Source organism: Antechinus flavipes, chromosome 5 (genome assembly GCF_016432865.1).
Source record: "Antechinus flavipes isolate AdamAnt ecotype Samford, QLD, Australia chromosome 5, AdamAnt_v2, whole genome shotgun sequence".
NCBI classification, from domain to species: Eukaryota; Metazoa; Chordata; class Mammalia; order Dasyuromorphia; family Dasyuridae; genus Antechinus; species Antechinus flavipes.
Genome location: NC_067402.1, coordinates 227,367,048 through 227,381,017, shown reverse-complemented (window position 1 = coordinate 227,381,017; position 13,970 = coordinate 227,367,048). Strand labels below are relative to the sequence as shown.

At 39.3% G+C, this 13,970-nt stretch overlaps 1 protein-coding gene across 2 annotated transcripts in view; it reads left to right on the top strand.

Moving 5' to 3' along the window:
- Window positions 1-407: 407 nt before the first annotated feature.
- Window positions 408-13,970, top strand: part of LARP4 (La ribonucleoprotein 4) — a 47,256-nt gene continuing 33,693 nt past the window's right edge. For both annotated transcript variants that reach the window (XM_051963636.1, XM_051963635.1), the window contains exon 1: window positions 408-520. In XM_051963636.1, the coding sequence (XP_051819596.1) occupies window positions 503-520 (18 nt within the window). In that variant the 5' untranslated portion in view covers window positions 408-502. The remainder of the gene's footprint in view (window positions 521-13,970) is intronic.

Genomic DNA, 13,970 nt, shown 5'->3' with positions numbered 1-13,970 from the left:
TTGGTAGTCCTTTAAACTTTTGGCACAACGAGAGACGACCGCGCGACTCTGCTAGGAAAGTAGACCAGGCGTAGCATACTTTCTCGAGAAGCTGCCCGTCTTATCTCTCTGCCCGCCACCTAGCAAACTTCACCTCCTCCTTCTCCTCCTCTTGCCTCAATGCCGCCGAAAAGAGGACAGAGCGTTCCTTAGGGCGCGCTACGAGCCCCGCCCCCATTTGCCGCCGGGAGCGCAACGTTGACCCTTACGTCCCTCACCCAGTTTCTCTTCCCCTCGGAAGCTCTCAGTCTTCCGCCCCGGAAGTAGTTGGTATCTCTTAGGAGGTGGAGCCTAAGGGGCCGGGTCTGGTAGCGGCCGCTGCGAGCTGAAGAGGACCCGGGGCCTCAGCCGGTTGGAGGGGAACGCTGAGTGTCCTTAACGCAGCGGCTAGCATTGGGGGGGTGGGGGGTTTCTGTAGACGAGCGGAAGTCTCGGAGACTAGGAGGACCAGGCGGCGGAGGAGATGCTGCTCTTCGTGGAGGTGAGTAGAGGTGGCGGGGACCTTGGCCCGCGGGCGCAGAGGAGGAGGAAGAGAGCAGTGCCGGCCGGCCCGCCAGCCCGCCGCCGCCATGTGACTTTACAGGCCGCACACGCTGCTGAGCCGGCCGACAGGCTGACACAGCAGCACGGCCTACGGTGCCCCTCGCTACCCGGACCAGGGCCGGAGGGCCCCGGGGCCGAAGTGTCGAAGAGTTAGGGCTCGCCTGATCAGAGTCAAGTGTAGTGAGTGGGTGCCGCGTGGGGCAAAAGGACGGCGCCCGGGGAGGGGGGGGGAGGAGGTCCTCGGGAGGTCGGGGGCGGGGAGGCGGTTGGGGGAGGAGTAGTCGGCGTCCTGAGCTGAGGGCAGTCTAGAGGGGGCGCTCTTCTCGCGAAGGGGGCAGCGTGGGGCCAGCGTGAGGGACCCGCTGGGAGGGCAGTCAGTGAGCAACATGTGGGGCCGCGGAGGGACGGAGGTGAGGGCAGGCACTGCGGGGAGGAGGGAGGCTCTTTGGAAAGTGCTCTTATTCCCAGCTCCGCACCCCGTCTCGTCCCCTCGGGGCATCGCCCCTGTGTCTCTGGAAGGTTCCATGGGTGGAAAAGGAGCGAAGGGTAAAGCCGGGGAAAGAGTGAGGGAGGGCTGGGTCGACGCCGGGAGGTGGGGGGAGTCTTGAAAGGCACCGCGATGACCTTTTGTAAAAGTTGCTCCGGCGGCGTCACGGCCACCGCTGCAGCACCGAGATTATTGGTCTGAAGCCGCCGAGGCCTAGGGAGAGGAAACCGAGTGGGAAGACGAGCGCCTCAGGGTACCGGGAAGAGGCCCGTTCATTACCTGCACCTTCTCCTGCCTGCCTCTTTTCTTTGACTGCTGCAATTTCTTTCATTGGACCTTAAAGTTTGTTGATTTTTATGGGGGAGGGGTTTCCCTCTTGTTACTCTCTCTCTTGTGTGCAGCAAGCATCAGCTGACTGCTGGGCTAATGGTTTGAGTAGATTCCAGATCATATTGTTAATTGCATTGTGGAAACGTCAACCTTGCAAAGTTGCAACTTAGCAACTTGGTACTTATTAACTGCCCATTTTAAAAAGGCCTTTTTTTCCCCCATGGGGAAGGGAGCCGTTTGTAAGTTACAAAATCGGGTTGTAGAGATAGTAGGGACTTATTTTTAGAGAAAGTGCATTTGATCTTTTTAATGAATAACTAATATTTCTCATTACTCTGGCTTTTGTTACCTTAAAGGGGTTGGTATTTTAACTTTGTAGTACAAGAAATTGAGGATTTCTGAAGTTTTTCTTATTACTATTTTCCATCCTTCAGTTTCATTCCATCCTTCAGTTTCATGATTTTCCTGGACTGTGGGTTTTTTTGGGGAGGGGGGCTGGGGGGGTGATGAAGGTTGAGGGTTAGATTTAAATAAATTATTTGTATTTGACATACAAAGTAAATAGTCATTTGTAAACTAAGTTGTACGTGTTTTTGATTTTGGTATTGTCAATGGAGATAACGTACAGTGTTTTGCAAGTCATAACCTTATAGCAATTATTGCAAGATTTGCAGAGGTGAATGCTCCAATGTTTACCACCTCTTTCCTTGTAAAAATGTTTTTTTTAAACTTTGATCTTAACATAAATCCATCTTATGTTTATGTCCAAAGGTTTCCGACTTGGGTTTTACACTCTATGCACACATTCAATATACATGGTTCACAGAGCTGTCACAGAAAGTTGATGTTTGTACTTCACTAGTTTTACAAGTTACTAGTTATAGTGCTGGTTTTGAAATGGTGGTAAATTAATACTGGTTTTTATTGGGTTCCATTTCTACTAAGTGATTTTAGTGAGGGTAAAAATTAGTATAAGTTCTCATAAGATTTAGGGCTGAATTTATGGCATTAACATTTAATCAGAATGCCACGTTGCTTATCTGGGTATTTCTCAACATATTTAGAAATTATCTTGGTAGAGGCAATTGGAAAACAAAGCTAATTTTGTTGTTTAGAATAGTAATAATGGTCATCAGTGGGTGGCTTCAATGCTTACCAGTTCTTGGATAAAACCTCTTTGCCCCTTAAAAGTTCTGGCTTTTTAAGCCTTGAACAGATTGGAAGTGAGCAAACCAAGAACATACCATTTATATGGGGTTCTTAACCTAAGGTTTGAGAGCATTTTTTTGTTTGTTTGTTTTGGTTTTTTTGAAAAACATTTTTATACTATCTTTCAGCATAATCGGTTTCTTGTGTAAACCTACATATTTTGTTGTGTGTATTTTTAAAACATTCTAAGAAAAATATCTGTAGGCTTCAGCAGATCTATGACACAAAACTTAAAAATTTGAAAATCTACAAAATGACTACAGAAGAAGAAAAACTACAAAATGAATAACATTTTAATACATGTCAGAAAAATTGACTATGCACATATATGCCCATACATATGTGTGTGCATGCATAATCTAGAACTGCCACAAAAAGCCTAACTTCCAATTATTGGCTCATTTAATCCAAGCAAAATCTCTGTGTTGTACATCAAAATTTGTGCAGAATTCTGGACAGTCCCATGGATCTTGCAATAATGGTACTCTAATCCAGAATGGCAAACTAAAAGATTAGAAGCAACTAATCTAGCCATATGAAGTCATAGATACATTTCTGATTTTTCCCTAAAATAACTTTAAATGAAGTTATGACATTTTGATTTTAACATGGTAGCATTTTAACTTAGTGACTTTCCAGCATTTTAAAATTTTTGTTAATGTTTTTGTCGTCTTTGTTGTTTTAATTTTGGGTTAATTGACACTTTTCTTGAATGGATCCTATTTGGGGTTATTAACCCTTCAAAAGAGGAGAGTTGTTAAAAGAGATAGATAGGTAGAAAGCAGCTTTAGAGGCAGAAATACCTGGATTCAAATCCTCACTGACCATCCTGGCAATTTTGGGCAACTCTTATGGGGATTCATTTTTTTTTTTAATAGCTTTCCCTCTTTTCCCCCTAAATACATGCAAAGATAATTTTCCACATTCACTTTTGCGAAACCTTATGTTCTACATTTTACTCCCTCCCCCTTCCTTAATTAGCAAGCAATCCAATATAGGTTAAACATGTGCAAGTCTTCTAAACATAGAACTAAAAACTAAAAAAGTTCCAAAAACCAGCAAAATCAGATCACAATGTGAAAGGAAAAATACAAGCAAAGAACAACCAAAAAATGAAAATACTATTCTTTGATCCATATTCAATCTCCATAGCTCTCTCTAGATGTGGATGGATCTTTCCATCACAAGTCTACTGGAATTGCTTCCTCATTCACTCTAGTTCACATTGAAGCATGTGTGTGAAAAGCACAATATAAATGATAAATAAAAGAATAAAACAGTGTAGAAGATTTTAAAAACAAATTTTTTTAAAGGTTTCTCTTTAAGTGGATGCATTCTGTATTTAGTTTCTATGCAGAAACTGCACCTTTTGGCTGACTGTAAACAGTACTTTGGACAATCTGAGAAAAGATTTTCTGTTATTTAAGAAATTAGTATGAAAGAGGAAGATACAAAGAAGCAAGTCTTAAAACTTAGTATATGGTTTTTGACGTTAAAGAGACTTGTTTATATTCTTGTGAATGAAGGAAGGACTTGCCAGAAGGACCTATACAGTCCCTTTAGAAGTTCAATGGTTCCATCCTAATTTCAGATACAAATAAATCCTGACTGTCTTTTCTCATAGGCAGCTAGGTGGCGCCATGGTGCCATGAGAAATACATAAAGAAGGAAGAGTCGAAGTTAACTACAAGAAGAAAATCAGCCCAGTTTGAGACATGTTAAAATTTAAGTTGCATCCAGGACATCTAGAGAAGCTTGAAGCCATGCTACATAGTCATACACTTCTGATTTTTGAAAGATTATGACAACTGGTTTATTTTCAACTTCTGTTTACCAGTAATGGTTTAAAGTTTTTGAATAAGCACTTTACTTCATAGTTTCTTAAGTTGTTAGTACAAGTATAATCTCATTTTACAGATAAAATGTAGGCTTCTAGAGCTAAAGACTTGCACACCTTTTGATAAAGGTCAGGGAGTTAAATGATGAGGTTAGTGGCAGGGTCAGGTTCAGGGAACCAAATGAAGGAGTTTGGCTCCCCTCAATCCCCTTAGGAATCAGCGCATGGCAGGGAGTTCTGGGAACCAACCCCCTTCTGACGGCACAGAGGTCCTTCATAAAGGCATTTACAAACCCAAAAGGCTAGATTGATAAAAAGAAGTTTATTATTGGCATAGGGAAGTCAGCCTTTGCTATGCATGAATAGAAAGAGTGAATTCCTTGATAGCAAAGTAAAGTTCCTGGCAGAGAGAATTTCTAACAGAAATCCTGACAGAGAGGTATAAAGTCTTGTTAGGGAAATAGGTGAGACAGATAAAGAGAGGGTAATGCTGAAAGAGAATGTCATTTCAGCAGGTAGAGGTTTGCTACTATGCCAGGGATGGCATATTAGGTCCTCTGCAAGGACTGGGCTTAAAATTGGCTCTTTTTATAATAGAAGCCTTGGCTACATGCTGGAGTTTGCTCTTGATGGGGCCTGGGTAGAGTTGAGCTGGAATTGAATGAGTCTTTCTTCACTAATCTTTAATTCAAAGGGGTTGGAATTCTCCTGCTCTGGATTCAACTAGCCCCACCTAGATAAACCACTTTTATCTTGATTTCCTGGGGCTGGTCTCACCGAGGTAGGGTTCAAGGAGAATTTCTCCTTCAAGGAGCTTCCCAAGTGCTCTACCTCATGGCTCATTCCCAAAGTCAGAGAGTGAGTTTCGGGGCTCCCTTCTGCACTTGAATCATACTACAGTAAGTGTTTGAGATGGGGATTTCATTCCATATCTCTTGACTAAAAAATATTGCTGAAGTTAACTGCTGTTATTAAGTGTATATAAGAACAGGATTTGGATTTCTGGACAAAGGCTTAAAATACATAAATGAATTAACCAAGGGGAGAATTAACCTAGAAAGAGCTGAAAATAGATTTACAAGTCCAAGAGAGTTATCTATCTCTACCAAATTGTAGCTACAACAATAATAATAAAGATGCAGAAAATTGTTGAAAAGAGCCAAATCGTATAATCTTGTTACTGTGTATAATATTCTCTTGGTTCTGCTCTCTTAATTTAGCTTCAGTTCTTGTCTTTTCTGAAAGGCTTTTCTGAAACCATCTTGCTGATTATTTCTTTATAGAGCAATAATATTCCATTACATTCATATACCATAACTTATTCGGCCATTCCCCAGCTGATGGGCATCCAATCAATTTCTAGTTTCTTGCCACTACAAAAAGGGCTGTACAAACATTTCTGTACATCAATATTCATTTTTGTAAGATTCTGAATTCCAAATTTTTCTCCTTCCCCCTCCCCAAGACAGCAAAGAGTCAGATACAGGTTATACATGTACATCATGTTGTGGTGAAAAAAATCAGAGCAAAAGGGAAGAAGCATAAAAAAGCAAATTTTAAAAAGTGAAATGGAGGGGGGAGAAAAATTAGGAAAGCAAGATTTTGCAAAGATGAATATTTTAAACTATCTTTGCATGTATTGTATGTTTACATCTGCATTCAGACTCCATCTCTCTGGATGCAGATGGCATTATCCATCCCAGGTCTATTAGAATTGTCTTGGATCGTTATGTATGTTGTTTTCTTGACTCTTCATATTTTGTTCTGCATTTGTTCATATAAAACTTTCCATGCTTCTCGATTCATATCACACACGTCATTTCTTACACAGCATGGTAACATTCCGTTTTGTCCTGGTATACAAGAAAGAAAAATGACTTCAGGATTATCTGTTACCTGTATTTCCATCACGCATCTGAATGGACATATGGAAAAGCAGGTTTATCTGGGGCCATTGGACAGTGAACCTAGGTCTAGAAGTGAAATGGAAAGAAGAAGTAGATAGATCACTTTCAGGAAATTGCAAAGCATTTTTTAATTGACCTCATAACAGCTTCCCAGAATAGCAAAGGCTTTCTCCTTTCTCTTTTCGTATCTTTTATTTTTACTGAGAATGTAGCTAGGACAGATTTATAGAAACGCTCCCTCCCCCAGAAACATGGGACAACCCCCAGTCATTTTGGTCCCTGGGAAGACTATTGTCAAAACTTAAAATGATATTAAATGTTCATTCCAACATGTTCAAGGCTTTAGTTTCTCAGTGTCTAAGTCAGTTTATTGGATAAGTTACTCCACAAGGCCGATTACTTAGTACCTTATTGTAAGCTGTGCTCTTGTGGTTTTTGAGACCTTTCAAAGCTCATCTAATATACTTAGTCTTTGATTCACATTCACCTGAGATCAGGCAAGATCTTAGCTGGTCATCTAATCTACTACTTTCTTCAACTACTGCTAAACTCTTTCTATTCAAACTTGAAGCAAGTTTTTTTCCTCATTTGAAAATTCCTGAGGAAGAGAAAAGCCTATTTCTCTTCCTCCAGCAGAGCTTCTTAAATTTTTTTTCCCACCCTTTGGTGCCCAAGAAATTTTTATGACCCTGGGTTTGTAGATTTATAAAATAAGAAGTGTTCAAATCAAATATTTACTAGTGATCATAATTTTGTAAGTGCCCCACTTGGATTCATGAGTGTAAGAAGTTTTTTTGCCCTTTGTCAATAAGACTTGCCACATTACTACCTTCAAAAGAACTAAAGATAAGCATCATCACACAGTGGCAGCACACAAAAGTGGAGGTGTGATCAGGCTATAATGACCAAAGAGGGAATACCAAAAAAAAAGCAAGAGTAAAGAATATTCTCAACAAATTGTATAACCTGAGATGACCAGAGCAAACAATGACTTTGGCAGAGGACATTGTTGAGAGTCACACAGGAAGAGCAGACATAAGTGGACTGTGATCTACATCTTTGGAAGATACAAAAAGAGGTTAAAAAAAAAAAATCATTTTCCTGAATCCACTTCACTATATTATGACCTTAACATTCATGAGCAATCATGAATATTTGAATGCATTAAAAATAGGTTACATATAAAATCAAGAACTTTTTAAATGATATTTTAAATATACATCAAATTGATATTTTTAAAAGTTCTATATGATATTGAGAAATATATTCTTTAACACTTAAATTTGTTGATCTATATTTTTCCTTTTGTTTATTCAATATGTCCAAAATTGAAAGGGGGATATCAAAATCTCCTGCTATATCTTGTAATTCAATTAAGACATTTGGAACATAAGTTTATTGGTTTGTTGTCTGTGATGCTTTTGGGCATAATATCCTTTCCTTGTTTTAAAGTGTTGGTTTTGCTTTGACAGATAGTGAGATTGTAGCCCACTAGGTTTTTTTATTTTAATTATATTTGACAACAGTAAATTATTTTTATTTGCACCTTTGACTACTTCCACTTTATGCTATCTTTATTTCTACATAGAAGAAAAATGAATTTATTCTAATTGGATCCATTACAAATGTATGTTCTACAACCACAACTAGGTTCTCATTGCTGCTAGTTAAAACCTACTATCAGATCACTGTCCTATTCTCCAGCTGCCTTTTCTGCCTTTTCTGCCTTTTCATTCCTCTTCAAACCTCCCATGGTTCCTTCTTCCCTCAATTTCTTAATTAGAACCACCTTCTTATTTTTCAGGGAAAAAAACAGGCCCTTCACCATGTCGTTAACATTCAGGTGTCTTCTGCCACTATTAACCTTCACTTGCTGTCTCATAAAGATCAGGTAACTTTACACCTTAGTGAGGTTAACTTATTTCTCTTATGCAGTCCCATTCTTTCTCATCTTCCAACAGATTGTCTCTTCTGTCATCCCCATTCTATTACTTATTTTCACTTTCTCTATCTCCTGACTTTCCTACTGCCTACAAACATGTCCATATCTCCCCCATACTGAAAAACCTTCACTTTATTCTTCCATCTCCATTATTTTGAATTCATTCTTAAGGCCTTGTACAATAAAAGCTGGTACTTTGTCTTCTCGTTTTTCTCAGTCTGGTTTCTGGCTTTTTCATTCCATGGTAACACCTTTCTGTGAAATTATCAATGGTCTTATAATTGCCAAATCTAGTAGCCTTTTCTCAATTTTCATTCTTCTAACCCTAAATAGAAATTTCCTCCAGAATCAAATAGAAAATCCTGTTTGTTGTTCAAAAACCTTCATACCCTTATCTTCTTACTTCCCCATTATTTTAGTCTTACCATCTTATTCTCCCCTCAGATATTCTTTCTTGATCCAGTGACACTGACCTTCTTAATGTTCAAGATGCTCCATTTCTCAATCAAGACATTTTCTCTGGGTATTCTCTTCCCTGTAATGCTCCTTACCTCTACTTCCCGGGCTTTCTTCAAGTCCCAGCTAAAATTCTACCTTTTCCAGGAAGTCTTAAATCAAACCTTTTTAGTTTTAATGCCTTCCCTATTGTTTTCTATTTATGGCTCGTTTGATCACGTGTTCTTACTTAGATAATGAATTTCTTGAGGGTAAGAATTGTCTTTTGCCTCTTATTGTATTCTTATTACTTGGCCCAATACCTGGCTTGGGATAGTAGTTTAATGAATATTTATTGACTATTCTAAATATCTTATTTTTAGGTGTGTTTCTTTTAAGCAGCATATTGTGGGATTTTGCCTTTTTGATTTGATTGGATTGTTTAATCCATTCACATTAAAAGTCATGAGAGTGAGGTTTGTATATACCTCTTTTTGTCTCTGGATGTTGGAAATGTTCTCCCACATCTTGTGTTTAAAAAAAAGAAAACTGTGTCTTAAGGTGTTTTTTCCTAATCTAACATATTACAACAATTCTATTCCTGCTAGCTTTTCTTGCCCCTGCCTCCTAGTCTCAGGTTCTTTTAAGCATTTTCTATGCTATTGCCTTGTATCTCTTTTCCCTAGTCCTCATTTTTTGTTGCTCCTCACTCTTAGAAATCATTCTTTCAGAGGAAAATAGATAGCAGTATTGTTGAGGTTGTGAAGGGATTCCCAAAAGGTTGGGGGGGGGGGTGTCTCAAAAGAATTTGCAGGCTTGAACCCATCCCCTAGTCTAGGGGCAGAGTTTGTTACAATTGCCAGTTCATGCTGGCAAAATTCCAAATAAATTTAGAAAAGCACCTAGAGCAAAGAGACAAATTTATCTAGTTCTTGTCATTGATATGCTAATTTTATGGCTTAGAGGTAGAACTGAGGAGTTCTGGAGTCTCTTGGCCTGCAGATCTAGGATTAATCTAAAACCAGAAGACTTTAGAATCATAGACCAACTAGATTGGCAGAACAGCAGTAGTATTCTAAGTTTAGAGAGTCTCAGGATCATTAATATATCTTCCCTAAAATTTAAGGGAAGAAATACTGCATTCTAGGCCAGAAGACGTATACAGTCATTGACAGAACAGTAGCATTCTTAGATCAGACAGAGGTCCTTAGAATCACACATTCTAAAGCCAAAAGATTTTAGAATCACTGACAGGATTTTTACAATAGAAACACCCCGAGGTCAGAGGACCTTAAAATTATTGCTGTCTCCCCTAGAAGCTATATAACATCAGTATTGCACTTTAAGAGTTTTCCTGTGTTCTTAATTGTGCATCTAGCTGATCACTACTCCTATATGCTGTTTATGATCATATTTTCCTTGAAATCTGGTTCTACCTCTTCCCCATTCCTCTGGATGTCAGGTATGTTGTGATTGCCCTTTTAAGGCAGGATGTTCCTTCAGAACTAGTGTAATAAGCACCACATACCAGAAGAATATGCATGGCCATAGTCAGGACCCTGTTGGAGTCTGGGTAGCAATTCCTAGTTTGAAAGAAATATATGACATTCACAGTGGCCATTCTTTTTGACAAAAGGTAGATTTATTTAGGGGAATGAGTTCAAGGCAAAATGAAGGGTACAATAAATATCTGGATTGTTAAAAATGAAAGAGTGGGACTCACAATTACCCAGTAAGAAGGAAATACTCCATGAAGTCTGGGTATGCCCATTTACTGGCAAGTTACATCCATAGAGAAGTTAACAGGTTAACCAGAATTCATTAGAGTGAGGAGAAAGAGGTCAGTGGAGGGAAGATAGCATAAGGAGGAAGAATAATCTCCTAGTGGGCTTTGAATTGAAAATAATTTAGTAAAGATCTTCATCTTAAGCAGATCTTTTAATTGGGAAAATACAGCCTTGGGGATTCTGTTAGAAGTGAAGGCCAGAACTCCAGAGGGAGAGAGGATCTAGGAGTCCCTGAAGAATGCACCTGGCTGACCAGGTCCCCAATCAGTCTAAAGATATACTAATCAATCTCAAAGGTTGTTTATTGATGCTCCAAGGTTTTAGGAATAAACTAAAGAGTTCCTTCCTTACATTCTGTACCAGATAGAATAATGGTAGTTATTCTACCCAGATAGTGTGGGAATTGGTTACATCTGATAATAGACAGATGGGCTTCTTTCTCACAGGGAAAGATAGTCCACATCACCTATTTCCTGTTTCTTCTCCCTCCTCTTTCCTTCATAGGAAGAAAATAATGTATTGAGACCTATTGCTGCCACTGATTTTCACCTTTTCCCATTTCATTCCTTTACTGTGCCACTTTGCCTGTTCTTCTATTGGCCCTGTTTTTCCTGAGAGAGGCTGACTTATATTATTTTTCGCTTTATTGATATATAAGGTACATCATAGTATGTATTAACACTTAACATTAACAAAAGTTTCCCAGTTGTTGTTCCTTTTCGAACTTTTTTCCTTCTATGTATTTAAATAGTTTTGTTTGTATCATTTAACTGGTCACTTACCTACAGACCTATCAGAAAGACCTGAATTCAACTCCAGATATACCATAACTGTTTGATCCTCTGCAAGTCACTTAACCTGTTTACATCTCTCAACTCTAAAATCAAAATAATAGTAGCACCTATCTTGCATTGTTGTTTGAATCAAAAGAGATATTTGTTTTTATTTTTAAAGCAATTTAGTTTAGTGCCTGACTCCTGGTAGGTACCTATTCTTTCCTTCTCCACCATCATACCCAATTGAAGCACTTATAATTATATAATACCTTTGGTTGTCAATCCTCACACAAAGGTGGTGCTTTGAAGTCCCTCAGTGACTTCATTTGTATAGTTTTTCAAAGTGACTTTGCTCTACATCATGATAAATGTGTTAAGTTGTTCTTATCCTGCTCATTTTATTCTGGTTCAGTTAAAATTTTCTGATTGTTTGGTAATATTCCATTATATTCATATACCACAATAAGCTATTCCTCAATTGATAGGCACTTACTGTCAAAAATCTTTTTTATATTTCTAGTACTTGTGGTCCATGTCCATGGGGCTTTTATCAGCTGTTTTGGTATTCTCATAGTAGCATTTTTTGGCTTAGAGAATAAGGACATTAGTCACTTTTTTGTTGTTGTTGGTTGGCAGAAGATTGGAAGTAGTAGTGAAGTCCTGAGTAATCATTTTGACAGAATCTAAAGAATTGATTCCTGAGGCAAGTACCCACTCTATATAGAGCAGTCTCACCTTGCTATGCCCTGTCAGAAATCTCAGTCATGTCCCTGAGGTTCAATTTTCCCTATAAAATCGACTTATGGGCCATCCCTTGGATGCTGCTTGCCAAGACACTGCCTGCTTTAGTCTTTTCTCTTTTCCTTCCTCTTCCCTCATACTACATGATATCTTTCCTAACTCTGATGCGGGAAAGATTCCTTTCTAGATTCCCATCCTCTCCTAGTTAATAATGTAAATTGCCCTTTAACTCACAAATCCTGGTCCCTTTGAATTCCAATAGAAGATCTGACCTGTTCCCAGCCCCACCCGGGTCTGAGCCAACTTTGGGGCTACACCCCAAAACCCTTCGAGTTAAGTCTCCTATTATAAAAAGGCTGCATTGGGAATCCCTCTTTGCAGAGATTCCAAACATGGCTACCATGTGAGGACCCTCTTTCCACTGGACCCTCTGTCCAGTGCCCTCCTTATCTCTACCTTCGCCTATACTTTAACCTTGCTTACCCAATAATAAACCTCTTTTATCAATCTGGCTCTCTGGGCCAATAAATGCTTTTATTGGGAACTCGCGCCGCTACTACACCCCCTTGCGCCGAATCTGTACCCCAAACCTGCCACTAGACCTTAACCCTAATTTCATTTAGGTACCCCAAATCTAGACCTCAACAACTCTACTATGCTTCCCAACCCCACTTCTCCTTACAGCTAACTAACTCTTTTAGGATACTAAGTATCTTTTAGGATTTGGTCTGTCAGCCAAGAACATCTCTCAATCTTATGGGGTGCTTCCTTGCCACTGGGTCAATATGCTCTTCTACTGTTTCATATTTACTATTCCCGATGTCTATTATATCCCTTCATTTTGTCTGTAACCTATTCCTAAGTAAATCTACCTTTTGCCAAAGAGAATGGCCAATGTGAATTCTTCACATGACCGAACTCCCAACTTTTGGTGCCTACTGTCATTTAATGCCTACATCACCCATATCATTTTGGTTCTTGAACCACATTATTTGGTGCCAAACACACATCATGAATTACATCATTAGTAGGCACTTTTCATTTCATCATCATAGTATGTGGGATGGACATGAGGCCTCAGAGAACTGATCCCTGTTGTAGTTTGGGGCTACAGTTCCAGGAAAACCCACATTCCTGGTACCCTTGCACAAATTGCCTTGTAATCTACAGTCCCCCTATAATTGCACCCTGTGTGTAGATTGGATCCTGTGATAGACTGTCCCTGTCTAATATTGGAACAGCTGGAGCCCAAAATGGGGTAAAAGTTATTTTAGGATATAAAAAACTTGTTTTGTTGCTTGTCCTTTGCCTCACTTCATTAGTTCTTGGTGAAGGATATTGCCCCTTTCCTACAGGAATTGAATAAACTGCTTTTCTGCTCTAGCTCTGAGAAATGTCTATTTGAATGATTTTGGTTAGTGGTCCCTGTCGCACACAATAGTATCCCTCTTGGGGATTTATTTGGTTTCCATAGTTAGAAAAATTAAATTGGAGAAATGAAATAAATTAGGAAATTGAAACCCATAAGAATTTCAAAGAATAAGCAAGGGTGAAGGGTTTTCTTCCCCCAAAAGAATAGAAGCTCCTTTCAGGAAGGTACTGGGTTTTGTTCATCTGGGATGGTGGCCTGGGATCTTTAGTTCATTGCCACAATTCTCCAGTTATCTTTTTTGCAGAATGTAAGGTCCTTGGGAGCTGGAATTGGCTATGTCATAAGGGGTGGAGATTCAAGTTGTATAACATCTGTAATGTCCAATTAATGGGAATCAGGGGAGATACTTCTTCTGGATAGGAAGTAAACTATTGCCTTTTGGAGTTTGAAAGGTATGTCTACTCCCCTAGGCACCCATTCTTGCCAGAATATAAAATTAAATAAGTCTTTCCTACATCCATCAGCGAGTCAGAGTTCTAGGTAAAATATTTTCTTTAACACCACT